General features: G+C 36.6%; 1 protein-coding gene across 10 annotated transcripts in view; it reads right to left on the bottom strand.

The window, feature by feature from the left end:
* FAM49B (family with sequence similarity 49 member B) overlaps positions 1 to 16,220 on the bottom strand; it is a 148,447-nt gene that overhangs the window by 13,660 nt on the left and 118,567 nt on the right. For all 10 annotated transcript variants that reach the window (XM_027560834.1, XM_027560835.1, XM_027560839.1 and 7 more), the window contains 4 exons: positions 12,038 to 12,159; positions 7,011 to 7,116; positions 1,742 to 1,878; positions 585 to 662 (listed from right to left, as the gene is read on the bottom strand). In XM_027560834.1, the coding sequence (XP_027416635.1) occupies positions 585 to 662; positions 1,742 to 1,878; positions 7,011 to 7,116; positions 12,038 to 12,159 (443 nt within the window). The remainder of the gene's footprint in view (positions 1 to 584; positions 663 to 1,741; positions 1,879 to 7,010; positions 7,117 to 12,037; positions 12,160 to 16,220) is intronic.

Raw genomic sequence — 16,220 nt, 5'->3', positions numbered from 1 at the left:
TCTCACACTTAAGGTTGGCATTTGATGTCTAGGAGAAAAGAGTATTAAACAGCTTAAAACGAGACGTCGAGAGGCTAACAAGCCAGAAGAGATGCTATGCTAGCCGAGCAACAGGCTCAGAGCCATCTTCTCACACAGCGGTGTCAGACACAGACGTGCTTGGGGTCCAAGACCCCGCTCCCCTTCCTGCCAGGATTAGTGCTATTCCTATCCCGGGTCAACCTCTCCCCAAGAGTCTTCCAATCTAAGAACATGGGGACGAATAACTCATAACCACTAACTCATGAAACTCTTCTGCAGTTAAAACGAGAAAACAAAGAGAAATTTTCTATCAATGTTATACAGACAAAAAGCAGTTTTACTGAAGTAGCTGTGGAACAAAGAACCACGCAGAAAAATAAGTGAATACCATATGGCTTGCTACATTTTGCTCTTTCTTCCCACAGCTGTGGATGCCTGTAATTATTAACTTTACTACTATCTTTAGCTTTATCTGAATGAATAAGTGAATGAATAAAAGACTAAACTGAACAAATCGAGATCTGAATTATTAGTATTATGCCATAATTCAAGCTTCAACTTACTGGAACATTATTAATCCTCATGCGACTCAATGTTCTTCTGTAATAGCTGAAGTCATTCTGTATGGCAGGATTTGTCATCTAAAGAAAACATTTATAAAAGAAAAAGTTATTTACTAAAGGATAGTATAAAAATTAAATAAAGTATCTACTAGAGTTGTAATTAGTTAATTTACATTATCGAATTTGTAATACCACTTTAAGAACTAAACCCGTTACCATCCAAGATGATGACCTGCACTTAAATTATGTAACACTGTGCTTACGCACTGATTTGCTAACTGTCTCATGATGGACACAGAACACTGTGCACACTGGTTTTCAGTCAGTCAGTACACTGTCCTTTCTTCTCATTAATTTCAGGTAACATATGAAAAGGCTGCTCACCAAAAATGGTATTACCAAATAGACAAAAACAAAAAGGAATGTGTACCCACTCATTGTGGGTTATTACAATTAATATACAGGGCAGTCGTCAAACAGACTAAAATTTTTATAAACAAACCATCTGTGCTCAAAGTATGACTAAAGAAGAATAGCTGTCTATGATGTAATGTTTATAAAATGCTGGAGTTGGGAATCCAGCTCTTCCGTTTTCTAAACAAGTTACATGAGGTGCTGGCAAGTCAGAGGACCTGCCTCATCGTTTGTTACTATGATAGAGCCTAACGTGGAATTAAGGTCTCCTGATACGGAATTTAATGCTTCTTTCTTTAAATGCACTCCTAGCAAAAATGATGTTAATAAGTAGATGCAGGCAAGGGGAGGGTATGAGAAAGACGACAAGTGAAGAAAGGAAAGAAGGAGAGGGGGAGGAGAGACAAAGAAAAATCAACATTTTTATATATTAATAGAAGAATGCTGGGAAAAAAACTGGGGATGAGCAGAAAAGAAAAATATTAGAAGATGTCAATATTGTTGTTTCAGAGATACTTTTTAAAATGAAGCTAAATGAAAACTGAATATTGAGCAATTTGTTGTTTGCTATGCTACACCAAAAAGCCTGCATAATTTTTAAATCCAGCTTTCCACTTTTGCTTAGGAACAGCAGACATCATTCCACCACATTTTAATAAGGGCTCCAGGCATTTCCTCCTAGTACTCATTGAAAGACGCATGATTTTCTTCTATAACAAGGAGGACCAGCAGGACAATCCTACCTTAAGTTCATCAAACCGGAGTGTAAAATGAAGAATTTCTGCGAACTGTTTAGCAAGAGCCTGCTCTCGCTCTAGATGCTGGGTGGGAGAATACGGGGTACTTGTCAAGGCTCCCAGAAGACCTCTTAACGCTGCTTCTAAAGAACAAAACATGAAGATGTTGTTTGTATCTATTTATTAAAAAGCAAGCATTTTTAAAATGTTTTGATTTCAATTTCCATAAAAATAAGGTTTCTTTAAAAGCTAGGTTATCTAAACATAACACTCAAACTGAGTACTGTTTACTAGAATAGAAACTCTGAAGTGACTAACTCAATTTCTGTAAACCCAAATTCAGAATCATGAAGAATGTGAATCTGAATGAAATACCAGGATCAAAGGACAAATCTTACATTATATTCACATTCTACACAGTGTTGATTTTTATGAAATGGTAACTGTGACTATGTCTTTTTTGGTGAAACTATGGTCAGTCATATCTGTATGTGGGTATGAATGAATTACCAACTTCACATACTTTGTGCTGTTTATTTATAAATACAAACTATCTTCTTTCAGCTATGAAAAGAAGCCAAATATGTGATTTAATAATTAGCTTCCTGAGTGTTGTACAGCTTCCTGTCTCAGGGCCATAATACAAAAATTCTAATTCATTACACAAATAAAATTGTCCCTTGAAACAACTGCTACTTTTGGAATGCCAGACTAATATTGTGTTTAAAAATGGAAATACTAAAAAAATATATATATATACATATTATATATATATATATATATAAATACTGATTTCATTTCAAAAAAATCCCAGAAATCAAACGAATACTGTTACATACTACAGAATCATACAAGGCTAGATTCTATTCAGAGAAAACAAAGTTTATAGAGTTAGATGGTGGTCTGCCATTTGTGAATAAATGCTAGATTAATCAAGATTATTTATTAATGAAAACAAGTTTATCTCACATCATCAACTTTTAAAAAACTGAAAAATTACCAACTCTACCATTTATTTTTTTTATTTGATCTACCCAATTATGAACTAATACCCATACTTGTGTACTTAACCTAGTCTGTCATTTAACTCTCACTGTCAACTATGACATGGGCATTACAGATGGATAAACTGAGTTTCAAAGAGGTCAGACTCCCAAGGGTATATTTCATAAGTGCCAAGTGCTTCTGACTTCACAGCCCTATTATTTCCACCATAATAAGCTGTTTCTCATATAAAATGACATTCTAACTAGCCTTCCATAATCTTATAAAATATTAAATTATTGATTAGTACCAATAGTAAGTACCCTTTATGCATCTATTATGTGCCAGGTACTGAGCTAGACACTATTTGTAATCCACACAGTACCTTCAAATGATAGTTATCATCCTTTTTTAATAGTAAGTTAAAAAATATACTGATGGTCTAATACATGTCAGGCACTGGGTACAACGATGAAGATGGACACACCCTATGCTCACACAGAGACTAATTACACAGAGAGAAGACAGACAACTTACTACAGCTGGGATATGTACTGAGAAGGGTATGGTACTGTGGAAAGGTGTGAAAATGGAGCTTCACCCAGCTGCAGACTCAGGGAAAGACCTGACTGAGTACATGACACCTGGACCGAGACTGGACTGCATGCTAAGGATGAGCAGGAGTCTGTAGACAGACAGGCAGGGAGCCCAACCCTGAGCTGAGAGGGGCACGACTGAGTAGAGAAACTGCAGGACAACAATGCAGGTGGAACAGAGAGGCAAGGAGGGGAGGAACCCAGGACTAAAACCATATGCACATCATCTGTGTGCCACACGAAGCACCCTGGCCCAACTTAGCATCCCTAGAGAAACTAAGCTGGGTAGTGACTTCATCAGGTTAGCATTTAAACTCCACTTCGGACTTCCCTAGTGGTCCAGTGGTTAAGAATCTGCCTGACAATGCAAGGGACTCCGGTTCAATCCCTGGTCCAGGAAGATTCCACATGCTGCAGGCAACTAAGCCTGTGAGCCACAACTACTGAGCCCATAAGCCACAGCTATTGAGCCTGGGTACACAGAGCCTGTGCTCCACAAGAGAAGCCACCGCAACAAGAAGCCCTAGGCACTGCAACTAGAGAAAGCTCTCAAGCAGGACCAAAGACCCAGCCAAAAATTAATAAAGAATTAAAAAATAAAAACTCAACTTCATCTGCAGCATGGAGAACGGAGTGTGGGAGTATAGATGACTTATCAAGTGGAGAAATAATGACAGATCAGGCCACAAAGTAGATCCAGAAGGGGGAACAAGGCCTGACTAGGAAGAGGAGGCCCCTTCAGAGAGACCAGAGCCATATATTCTCTTACTGCCAGCCATCCACTATCAAAGACCAGTCTGAATCCTCAGGAGAGAACCCAAAGGATAGAGACTGCAGGGGATCTGAAAGAGCCAAGAGAGATAACCACCATTATTGTGCACTTCAGAACCTTCTGAATAGGTTTTGGTGAATTTAGCCCACTGAAGAGGAGTCAACGTGCTGGACAGACTCATTCACTATAATCTCTGGAGGTGGCCGCTGTCAGCCCCTGGAACAGGAGGAAGACTAAGCAGACACAAAGCAGTTTGTGTACTGTCTGGACACACAACCTTCTCTTAGACAGCTGCCTCAACTGGGAAGCCCTCTGACCAAAACAAGCAAATACAGGATGTTTCTTAGGTCAGCAAGGTTAAACCATGTTGGCAAAGCTCAGGATCTTTCAAATTAGTCAAGTGGTCCCTCTCCTGGAGTCCAGCCCATGGCTGATCTGTAGTGCTCGAGCCAAGCAACCTTCTCTTTGAAATTCTGAAGGACCACACGCATCTTCACAGTTTGTGTGGTGCTCCGTGTGCTGTGTGCGGTGTTTACCCTCATCTCTGGCTCGACAGCGCGGGAGAGAAGAGACAACAGAGGTTACGTGCACTTAAAGCAGAGGGCTCAACTCACTGGAGGTCCAAGTAGGACACTGAAGCTCACAGAATTTAAATGATGGAGCCAAGAGCACACAGCTAATAACCACAAACACCAGAATTCAAACACAGGGCATTAGGCCTTGAAAGCCTAAAATCTATTATTATTGCTTCTCCTAAACATCTAACTAATATTTCATATATCAGACGCATGTATTCATTAATCCATCACTCGCTCACTCGTTCAACACTGAGTTCCTATCACACGCAAGCAAGGATATGCATCCTGTCAGCAAGGAAACTGGAAACATGAACCATGTTACCAGCCAAGAGATGAGGAGTAAACCACCAGATCTTAAATGTACTTTGTTCACACCTTTACAGAAGTCCTAGCCTATACAACGAAGGTTCAAGGCTTCCACGTGACAGAATGAAAAACCGAGAGCTTTTTGCTACTACCTGTGTTACTACAACCTCTGATGAGATGGAACACAGCACTTGTGCCAAAACACACACCACTCACCTGATGTAATTCCAGTAGTTAAAATATGAACGTGTAAACCTCCCTGGTTTGACCTATTTTATAATTATTCTTTTTTTTCAATTGGCAAATGCTAAGAGACCAATATGAACGTGAGAAGGATCTATGCAGCATCAAAAGCATTTAAACTTCAAAAGCAGCTGGGAACTAGCAATACACAAGAAAACTCTTATTTAAAGTAGCAGTGGTACTACTGAGAAGTAGAACTACTTACTTAAAGTAGTAGTGAAGACAACCAAGAGGAAAACACCTAGGCCCCCTGAGGTTACAAAGCTGTGGATTACATAAGATACTTGACTGAAAGAACTGACCGCTATGCTTGAGGAAAATAATTGATAATTCTTACTTCTATAAGAAAAGGACAATTTACGCAAACACGTCTATCTCAACTATTACTTGTCTTTGCATTTGACAGCATGTACTGCATCTAAGGAAAAATAGCAATTCTCTTACTTCTTAAAAAATACAGACATTGGAAAAAAAAAACAAACAGGATTTCAACTTTGAAGCAGAGGTTGACACAATGGCCAAGCAGTTTACATAAAGACATAAAGAGAGCAAGACATAAAAACCAGGATGCAGTAGAGACCCACTGCCACTAGAAAGCACACACCTTAACTAATGGACACAGTCGCTTTGCCGTTTAGCTTTGCCAGCTGAGAGGAAAGATCAATTGAACAGTTGTTGCCTGATCTACTGATTTTTCCAAAGCAACCAATTAAGACACATACACACAAAACACAAACAATTACCAATTTTAAAATGTGGGAATTAGTTAGGAAGTTTTAAAAAACCACGTGGGCAAAACAAATTATATCTCGGGTCTAAATTTAGCTTATAAGCCCCCAAATGGTATCACCAACTCAATGGAGGTGAGTATGAGCAAACTCCAAGAGATGGTGATGTATAGGGAAGCCTGGCATGCTGCAGTCCATGAGGTCACAAAGAGTTGGACAAGACTGAGCAACTGAACAACCGTCTTCTATCTTACAGTACTAGCTTTCTTATTAAATTGTATGTACTCATTTAGGATATATAACATATTTATATGATTCAAAAAGTAAAACTATATAAACACATGTAAAAAGCTTAAACTGAAATACTTCAAACTTCTGACACAATCTACACCGGTTCCCACCCCATGCTCCCAACTTCACAAAGTAAGAGCTCTTCCAATTTACACAAGCAGCTAAATGGCTAAATCTTACCTGGTGTCTCTTCCTTCTTCAAGAAAAAGAACTCCAATTCTACTTATTCACTGTATTAAAGGCACAATTCTGATCTTGGAATAATTTTTCCCATACAAGGGAAAAAGCATACCGTTCTGAATTCTTTTTACTTAATAACTCCCTCAGTAACTTCACTTATACCATTAGCTTCCTAGTTCTCATCGTGTTGAGTTTTAGGTACATGGATTTGCATGGATTTGATTAATCTTAGGAACACAAAAATCTAAATCACTGAGGAGACTGAGAATTAGTTGCCACACATGGGAAAGGATTTGCTCCAGAGCTGGAAAGGAATTCTACCAGCAGTTCTCACAATAGAACACGTTAGGCTGCAAAAAATTGGAAATCTTCTTATAGAAGTTTTAATTTGTTGAGGAAAATGGTCTAAATAACTTAAAAGACCTAGCTGAACAGGAAGACAGCAACATTAAGCTATAATCTTATAGTCTACCAAGCTGCTTTACCTATGAGACATATACATTTAGCAGTGTGAACATGAAATCTTGTAAATAGCTTCCAGTATCAATAATCTCCTTTTTCACTGAGGAAGTCATAATGATAAAACTTTCCACTTACCTAACCTCTGAGAAAATTCGTAAAATTTCTTTAATTTGCCTACTAGTGGAACAACTGCACCCCATGCCTTCTCTTGTAACTTCTCGTCTGCTGGATGCTGGATTGCCTTCAAAATCCAAAGAATAAAAATAATCAAGATTTATTTAAAAATCGTAACAGTATTATTTTTACATTAAAATACAGGTTTGGGCAAACACAGGAAGTCCTGGTATAGTCTATGACACTCAGTATAATGGATCTAGGAGAGCTGAAACTGGCCTTCTCAACTCCAAGGGTACTTTAAACCTAGTATAATAGTTTTCATCACCCTTGCAATGGATATGGATAGAAGAGATTAAACAAATGACACAATGTATGTTTGTCAGGTATATTATGTCTTGATACCTGTTAGAATCTAAAATTTAGACTCTCAAATTTAGAACCAAATAAAGATACCATTTTATATTTTTTCCCATATCACAGACAAGCTTTCTTAGAAATTCTTTAAGAACTGTTTTAGTGGATAAAAGGAACAAAAAAGGAAGGTGATAAATGAAATAAGACCCAATTCTGGGGAAAAGGCTAATACACTCTCAATAATTCAAATTCCAAGGTCCAACCTAGCTTTAAAAAAGCTATCAAACACTGAAGAACCTAAATCAACCTGAAAAATATGATTTAGAAATTGTTACTTATCCCTTCCCTATAACTAAAATCCTATTCTGGAATCTAAATTTTTTAGGTTTTCTTGAAGAAGGTGAAAAAGTTTCAAATGTGAAAGAGGAGAAAATAAAACATAATATAGAGACTCTATTGTAAATATGAATATGCACTTTCTCTGCCCAGTCTTCCAAGTTATTGAGCAATCATTTGTAAGTACAGAGGGCTATTCCCAAAGAAATGTATATTATTGATTTCCTCTTTCTCTTGCTCACAGATGCTTTTCTTCACCTTTTTTCCATAACCTGGTCTGCTTTTTCTAACATCTTCACATGAGCTAAACATTCCATCTGAAAGGTGAAGCGCCTGTTTACATCATCATCAGAAGACAATGGTACATTCAGATTTTCCCAAGACACTAGTACTCTGACTCCATCCATATAAAACCAGAAGAAACAAAACGGAAACTTGACAGATTTAGAAGATGCTTCAGATAAATTAGCGACAAGCTAAATAAGTGGGCTGTATACACTGTTTAAACAAATTGCTTTATAAATAAGTTTGTCATTATATTCAATCTTTTTTACATAAACAAATAGGAGTCTGAAATGAATCTCTTATGTGACTATTTAGAAATAATGTTATGTTAAAGAAAACTGGACTTTACAACATGTAACAATCCTTATTTCACATTATGTTAATATGACTATTTCAAAGGGACTGTGATATTATTCTGATGTGCACGAAACAATCCTTTTAGCCTTTAAGCCAAATCTCAATGGTTTTATATCAAGTAGTAAAAACTTGTTCATTTTATTATTTGGGGAATAAGCAAACAGATAAAAATTTAAAATTTATTTCTTCTCTTCAGAAGCCTATCCAATCTCTCTTGCAAGGATTTAAACACGATTTTCTAAATACCAACTCATTCTCATAATATTAAAATGCTCCAGCAAATGTCACCCACTGTCAAGACTGAACAGAATTAACTATTTCCCTGGGTGTGCCTTGCATGGATTTAAAACCGAAGACACTGGCTGCTCTTTTATGACAACTGTTTTTGGTTCACCTTATACTTGTGACTCTCCTCTCAGAGCAGTTCCACTGCTGTTAGATAACATTTTTGACACAGCACCTATATCATAGTCCAATGTGGAAAAGGGCACTTGGTGAGATGACAAGTCTTTTTTAAAAAAAAGTGATGGCCACCATTAAAAAAAATAACATGCAAAGTGCTATGGCAAAAGAGTACAGGGAAACAGATTACTGGGATTTGAAGGAAGGCTAGGAACTGAGCAGGAAAAGAAAAAAAGAAGTGCCCGGTTCCTGACAAAGACAAAGGCAAGGAACTGTACATGTGTAAGACATTAGGGAAACAAGCCGTCCAGTGTAGGGGAGGTCGAAGAGCAGAAGCGGGCGAGGCTGTCAGGGAGGAGGCATTATAACTCTTATTTTCAAAGATGTTAAAATGTTTGATGTATCAAAACATTAGCAGAAAGTTCTTATTTCCCTCTCTAGTGGTTTATTCTAGAGAATAAGCTTTATTTAATAGATTCTTTTTTAAAAAAATTATCTTATTTATTGATTTGACTGCGTTGGGTGTTAGTTGCAGCACACGGGATCTTTGCTCTTAGCTGTGGCATGTGGGATCCAGTTCCCTGACCAGGGATCATACGCAGGCCCCCTGCACTGGAAGCACGGAGTTTTAGCCACTGATCACCAGGGAAGTCCCTAGATTCTGTCTTAAATCAAATTTTATTCACCTTTAGAGTCGTGTTTAATAAAGTGCTACTTAAACAAATACATATATATATATATAATTCACCTCATTAGCATAGTAATATCAGTAAACTCTCAGTCTATGTTCTATGTTTCAGTTTCTATGTGTCTCTTCTGATAGATTATCTAACTTTATCCTCAAAACAACTCTATGAATTGTTTCCAAATTTTTGCTATGATGAATAAGTCAGCCATAAAGATTTTTACATTTATCTCCCCCTTGAATGATAGCCTTCTTGAGAGTATTTTCTAAAATTAAATATCTGACAGAAGAGTACAGATAATTTTATAGATCTGATTTTACACCTTGTCAAACTGACCTCCAAAAAGATAATGATTCTACAATGCCACTTGCATTGATTAAGACTGTTTCTTTAAAAAGAAACAAAAAAAACCCATTTCTTCATAAACCAACCTCCATTAAACACTCTGTTATTCTATTATGTTTTCTCAAAAGGTAGAATGGTTGTTCTACTAAGTCAATAAAGTCTTCACACTGACCTATGACAGTTTCAGTAGTCACATTTGTTCTTTTACATTAGATTTATACTCAGCTTTGATATGTTTCAGTTCAGTTCAGTCACTCAGTTGTGTCCAACTCTTTGCGACTCCATGAACCGCAGCACGCCAGGCCTCCCTGTCCATCACCAACTACCAGAGTTCACTCAGACTCATGTCCATCGAGTCAGTGATGCCATCCAACCATCTCATCCTCTGTCGTCCCCTTCTCCTCCTTCCCCCAATCCCTCCCAGCATCAAGAGTCTTTTCCAATAAGTCAACTCTTCGCATGAGGTGGCCAAAGTACTGGAGTTTCAGCTTTAGCATCATTACTTCCAAAGAACACCCAGGGTCCTTTAGAATGGACTGGTTGGATCTCCCTGCAGTCCAAGGGACTCTCTAGAAGAGAGTCCCTCTCAAGAGTCTTCTCCAACACCACAGTTCAAAAGCATCAATTCTTCGGTGCTCAGCTTTCTTCACAGTCCAACTCTCACATCCATACATGACCACTGGAAAAACCATAGCCTTGACTAGATGGACCTTTGTTTGGCAAAGTAATGTCTCTGCTTTTCAATATGCTATCTAGGTTGGTCATAATTTTCCTTCCCAGGAGTAAGCATCTTTTAATTTCATGGCTGCACCACCATCTGCAGTGATTTTGGAGCCCCAAAAAATAAAGTCTGTCACTGTTTCCACTGTTTCCCCATCTATTTCCCATGAAATGATGGAATCAGATGCCATGATGTTCGTTTTCTGAATGTTGAGCTTTAAGCCAACTTTTTCACTCTCGTCTTTCACTTTCATCAAGAGGCTTTTTAGTTCCTCTTCACTTTCTGCCATAAGGGTGGTGTCACCTGCATATCTGAGGTTATTGATATTTCTCCCGGCAATCTTGTTTATAAAACTTGAAATTCACAGAAATGGTTACATGCTTTCATTTACTGAAATCGTAAGGTTTTAACTCAAGCCAGGGATACTGGCAAGAGTAGTTTTCTTGCATTTATTCTTCAACAGTTACTAACTGCTTACCAAGCACTGTACTAGGTGCTGATAACACAAAAATAAGAAAGAAACCTTCCTCAAGCTAGAAGGCTGAAGAAATAGACATCATATATCAGTGATTTTTTTTAAAAAAAAGTGGTGGCTACCGTTAAAAAAAAAATGTGCAAAGTGCTATGGCAAAAGAGTACAGGGAAGCAGATTATTGGGATTTGAAGGAAGGATAGGAACTGAGCAGGAAAAGAAAAAAAGAAGTGCACGTTCCAGACAAGAACAAAGGCAAGGAATTATACATGTGCAAGACATTCGGGAAACAAACAGTCCAGTTGGGAGAGGTAAGAAGAAGAATAGAAGCAGAAGGTCAGGAAAAAAATGAAACAACAAAGTGTGAGCTATGCCTTCAAGAAACATAATGAGAAAAAAGAGACAGAAGGTTCAGAGGCCAGGGAGTTTCTTTGGGTAGTACAGGACACCCGAGTGTATGTGTGCATGCGTGAGGAAGAACTCAGTAAAAGAAAAAGATGCAATTAAGAGAAGGAAATTCAAAGAGAAAAGTTTCAGAGGAGGGTGGAGAACAAAGGTAGAGAAGTTAGTCTTAGTAAGAAGTAAGGACACAGCTTCTTCTGGGGGAAAAAAAAATAAAAGCAACAGAAAAAGAGATGGATGAAAACCTGGATAATTTCAGAGGTTTGGGAGAAGAAAGCTGAGGGAGACCACACCACACATTTACTCTCTGGTGGCGTCAGACACAGTTGACGGGGTCCAGATCACAAAGATGGTTTTGGTTTTCTCCTAGAAAGCTTAGGAGGAGCAGAAAGATAGACTGGCAGAACAGAAAAGCCATAGAATGCTTGATGGTCTCCCCTCCAAAAACAGTATGAACAGCACACCCATGGATACTGTAAATTTCAGGTATGAGAGTAAACCAAAGGAATTCTCTTTAATATATATAAATTACGTAGTTATAGAACCTTGTATTGTTTACCCTTATATCACTGCAACCACTTCTGAAATAATGCAAGTAATCTTCCTTTAAATAACTCTGACTATGGAAACAGACAACACAATACAGGAAACAATAAAGATTAAAAAGAGGGACAGGAATTTTCACCTCCCGTATTTCATGGCCAGCTCCTCTATACGACTGCAAGTCCTCCAGGATGCCTTCTGCATCTTTTAGAACCACATTCACCTGGTTATAAATTTCCTTCTCAGACTCTGTCGGCTGGGCATCTAAACAGCAGGAAAGCACAAGAAAATTTACAGTCATGATTTTTTTAAGTACATGTATAATAACTCAAGTATTAAATAATCCAATTTTCTAAAAAGTTGGTTTGACGTAACATTTTTTCCAATGCTAACTTCATACTTCTTAAAAAGACTGATCATTTTTCCATAGTTCTGCATTTGAATAACTAGCCTCAAGTTGGTAAATATCATAGAGAAGCAAGGAACACCAAACATTATTATTCAAGTTACAAATCATGACGTGTTATATTAAACAAATGAGAGTTGTAACTCAAAAATTTTAATTGTCAGTGTATACTCACTGTTTCTACCATACTCGTCACTAATAGTAATAACTGAAAATCCATGAATAGCCATCTATTTAACTCAACAGAAATGAAAGGCTAACTAATGTACCTGGCTCATCTACAGTTTAAGACATAAACTACTTTCCTATAAAGTTCACTTTAATGACAGAGTTTTGATATAAAAAGTTAGAAACTAAGAAAAAAGACTTTAGTGGTTCTAAAAACCACTTTATACTCTGACCAGTGAACTTCTCTTCTGATGAACAAAAGGTGCAGATTACTATGCAGAGGAGTTTGAGTTATGAAAGGACTCCAGAATTACTAGGCTACTAAATACTAGATACTTTAAGATACAATATTTTCACTGAAATTTTGAACTATTAATGCAAAAACTGAGTTTCTATATACTTGGGACCGAGTGAGAAGAAAAATGAAGGAGGAATTATAAAAAGCATAGTTAGGAACACAAACATATGGGCACTTCCACCATGTGTGGCGTTAGCCACAACACATAGGTTTTAATAGATGAGTAATTCTGGATTTCTCTGTTAAGGCCCGAGGTGACAAAAATCCTGTTTTTAATACCCTAGTCATTTGTTTTGCTAAGGATAAATCTTTTTTATTCAATACATTTGATTTTTGGTGGGGGGAAATGAGAGAAATGGATGTTCTGTGAGGAATCTGAGTTTTCACAAATCTTTCCCACTAGACTATATTCAAAGACTACAAACAAGGCAAAAAGCACTTAAAATAATAAACATTATGATTACCATAATGTTTTAGAGAGCAATTGTGGTGTCAGAATTCCTCCATGTTAAAATTTTCTCTTATACTCTGGAGGGTAGGGGAAGCAGACCAAATGTATAATATGAATTAAGAACATTTCTCATAAATATTATTTACCAATCATATACTACTAGAACCTAGACTTTTCTGCACATACTCCACCTTCCCATAAATAGACAAAGATCTATTTATTCCTTTCCTTAAAAATTTTTTAAAAACTTAGTTCACACACAAAACTAGAAGTCCAGGTGCCTAAAACCTGGAACTTTACTTTGTGCTTAAGGCAAGTCATAATTCAATTTCCTTTATTAAACTTGCCAACTAGTCAAAAATATATCATTTATATTCTTAAATCAACAATTACAGTACCAAACTTTAATTTCAACATACTTAAGACAGTACTACAGCAACAGTAAGAGTAACATTCACATGCAAAGCCAACTTAAGAATTTGTGTTCCCAAGTCTGTTTCCTTGTTTTGAAACTCTCCTTTCAGAAGTCATGTATTTTTTTTTTTAATGAAACTGCTATGACAAATTACACAAGAGGAATCGACTGAAAAATTTATAAGACTCTGTGTCCAAAGCTATAATGGTATTACCAGGAGCATACTGATATTATAGCTAAATGATTTTTTAAAAATCAGAGTTTGTCATTTAGCGGTAATATTTTTTCATTTAGCCAGACCATATTCTCCAGTCATAATTAGACACACACTAAAAAAAAAGTACACTTCAGTTATAACTTTTTATACTTACACCAGAAGCAGCAGAGAAAAATTTTACATGCAAAAAACAGCAGTTTTATACTTTCTATATGAAACTATGAAACTACAGACATAACATCAATAGTAGACACGTATCATAATTTGAATTCATGAAGTGGGAATTCATGACAAAAGACAATATTTTGACTGTTATATATTAAAAGATATTTGTGAAGTTTGAAAACACTAAACTATGTATTTTGGGTGTGGTGACTAGCTGTTAACAGAAAAACATGACACTGAGAATTATATACAAAAGAAATATTATCAAGGAGATTTAAATAGACCTTGGAAGTGGTTAATCATTATTAAAGGTTTAATAAGTACCAAGAAATTTAAAAATAAAGGAGAAGATTCCAGTTTCCCTTAAGGGTGGAAAAATACCCAGCACCACACTGATTAAACATTTTTAGACTGTCACAGGCAAGTCACATTGATAATTTTGAAAGCTGCTGAAGACTGCTGCAGAAATGAAGACAGACAGAAAAGAGCAGACAGGTAAGCACTGCTTTACTGACAGCAAGTCATGCAAAAGGCGGAAATACTCGGGAGGGGAAAGGACTGCATAAAATAAGGCATTTTTCCCCAAAATGGGATCAACCAAGACTTGTCACTTTGATTTTTCATAGCAAAAAATGAAAAATTTAATTACTTGAGGAAAAACACATCACTTAGCCAATTAACAAAAGGACATTCATTTGATTGCAAAATGCTATCTACTACTGAGAGTAGGCATAGTGATTACTCATCAAGCTTAGTTTTAAAAGCTGTTCAAGGGAAATTAAAGCATGTTTCAGTTGCTCTTACTATTTGAGGGTAGAATTAATTATTTTAATAATTTCACACCAGTTCCCTACTGAAGAGTCATTGAAAGTAACTGCTAAAATTGACGTTGTTATGGTACAGAGGCAAAGATGAGTTACAAAAGGAAAAAAATTTTAAGTCACATAAAAATTGTAACTGTGACATAAGAGGTCTTTCTGCTTTAATCTCATTCATTCACACAGTAAATATTTATAATCCCACTGAGGTAGGGTATGTACAGTACATCCCACTGTTCAGTACATAAACTTAGTACCTAGTAGATTTTCAATGATAAATAATTGTTGAATGAATGAGAAGGTATAGATTTATAAAAATGCCTCCAGCATGTGTTAAAGAAGGCTATTATGCATTTTTATATCTAAACAAAACAACCCTATATCATTTTAGAAAAATAAATATAAGAAAATGCCATCAGAAATTTCAAGTACAGGGCAAAAGCAACTGAAAATATATAAAAGGTAAAATGGAAAAACAAGAGACTAAGAGAGTGGATACTATCAAATTATTTTTTGACTTGGGGGAGAGGGGGACAGGAAACACAAAAGACACAAGAATTCGAAGAAATGCATGACTAAGTGGAAAGGCTCTATAACAAAGAATTAGAGAAAGTAAGAGTCTATTTCTCACAAATAACCACCTATATTTACTCTTCTATTTGGTCTACCTGGAGTTACACAATCAAGGTTAACTAATGAATACTGAACTTCTGTGATCATGAAGCACCTTGCTAAGGCTGGGAAGGGACATAAAAATAAAAGTCCCTCTTCTCCCAAGAGACAACTGCGTGAACTAATACACATAGTAGTTACTCAGGCTAAAGATCTGTCATTAGAATGTGCTATAAATTAACAATGTCATTATAAAATAAGAAATTTCAAGAACTAGAAGAGGCTGTATAGGCCCCGATTCAGTGCTTTTAATGTGCTGTCATTAGCATAACTTGGCAAATTTTATGGGGCAACTCTGGACTCACATATTAATTAAACCACTATTCTTAAAATAAAATCATATAGGGATAATGTTTTAAGAAAAAGACCTTCTTTCTAGTACCTCGAGTAGATAATACGCTTCACTGAACACAGAATGTCATTTCATGCCTTAAGGCTTTTTTTAAAAAACATGTTCCTTTTTCTCCACAACATCCTGCACTAAATTATCATCAAACATTCTCATCACCCGTCACAATCCAACTCTAATATCACCATCAGGAATTCTCTCATCATGTCCAATCCACTCATAGGTAAAGTTAATCCCTTTCCTGACCTATATACTTTGAATGATGTAAATAATTAGCTTGCATTTCTATCTATTCTACTGGATTGAGAACTCCCCAAAGGCGAGGGTTGTTTGTTAGTTATCTTGGCATCTCCAGTACCTACTGGC

The sequence above is a fragment of the Bos indicus x Bos taurus genome, chromosome 14 (genome assembly GCF_003369695.1).
Source record: "Bos indicus x Bos taurus breed Angus x Brahman F1 hybrid chromosome 14, Bos_hybrid_MaternalHap_v2.0, whole genome shotgun sequence".
NCBI classification, from domain to species: Eukaryota; Metazoa; Chordata; class Mammalia; order Artiodactyla; family Bovidae; genus Bos; species Bos indicus x Bos taurus.
The sequence above is the reverse complement of the archived record's forward strand: the minus strand, read 5'-3'. Positions and strand labels throughout refer to the sequence as shown.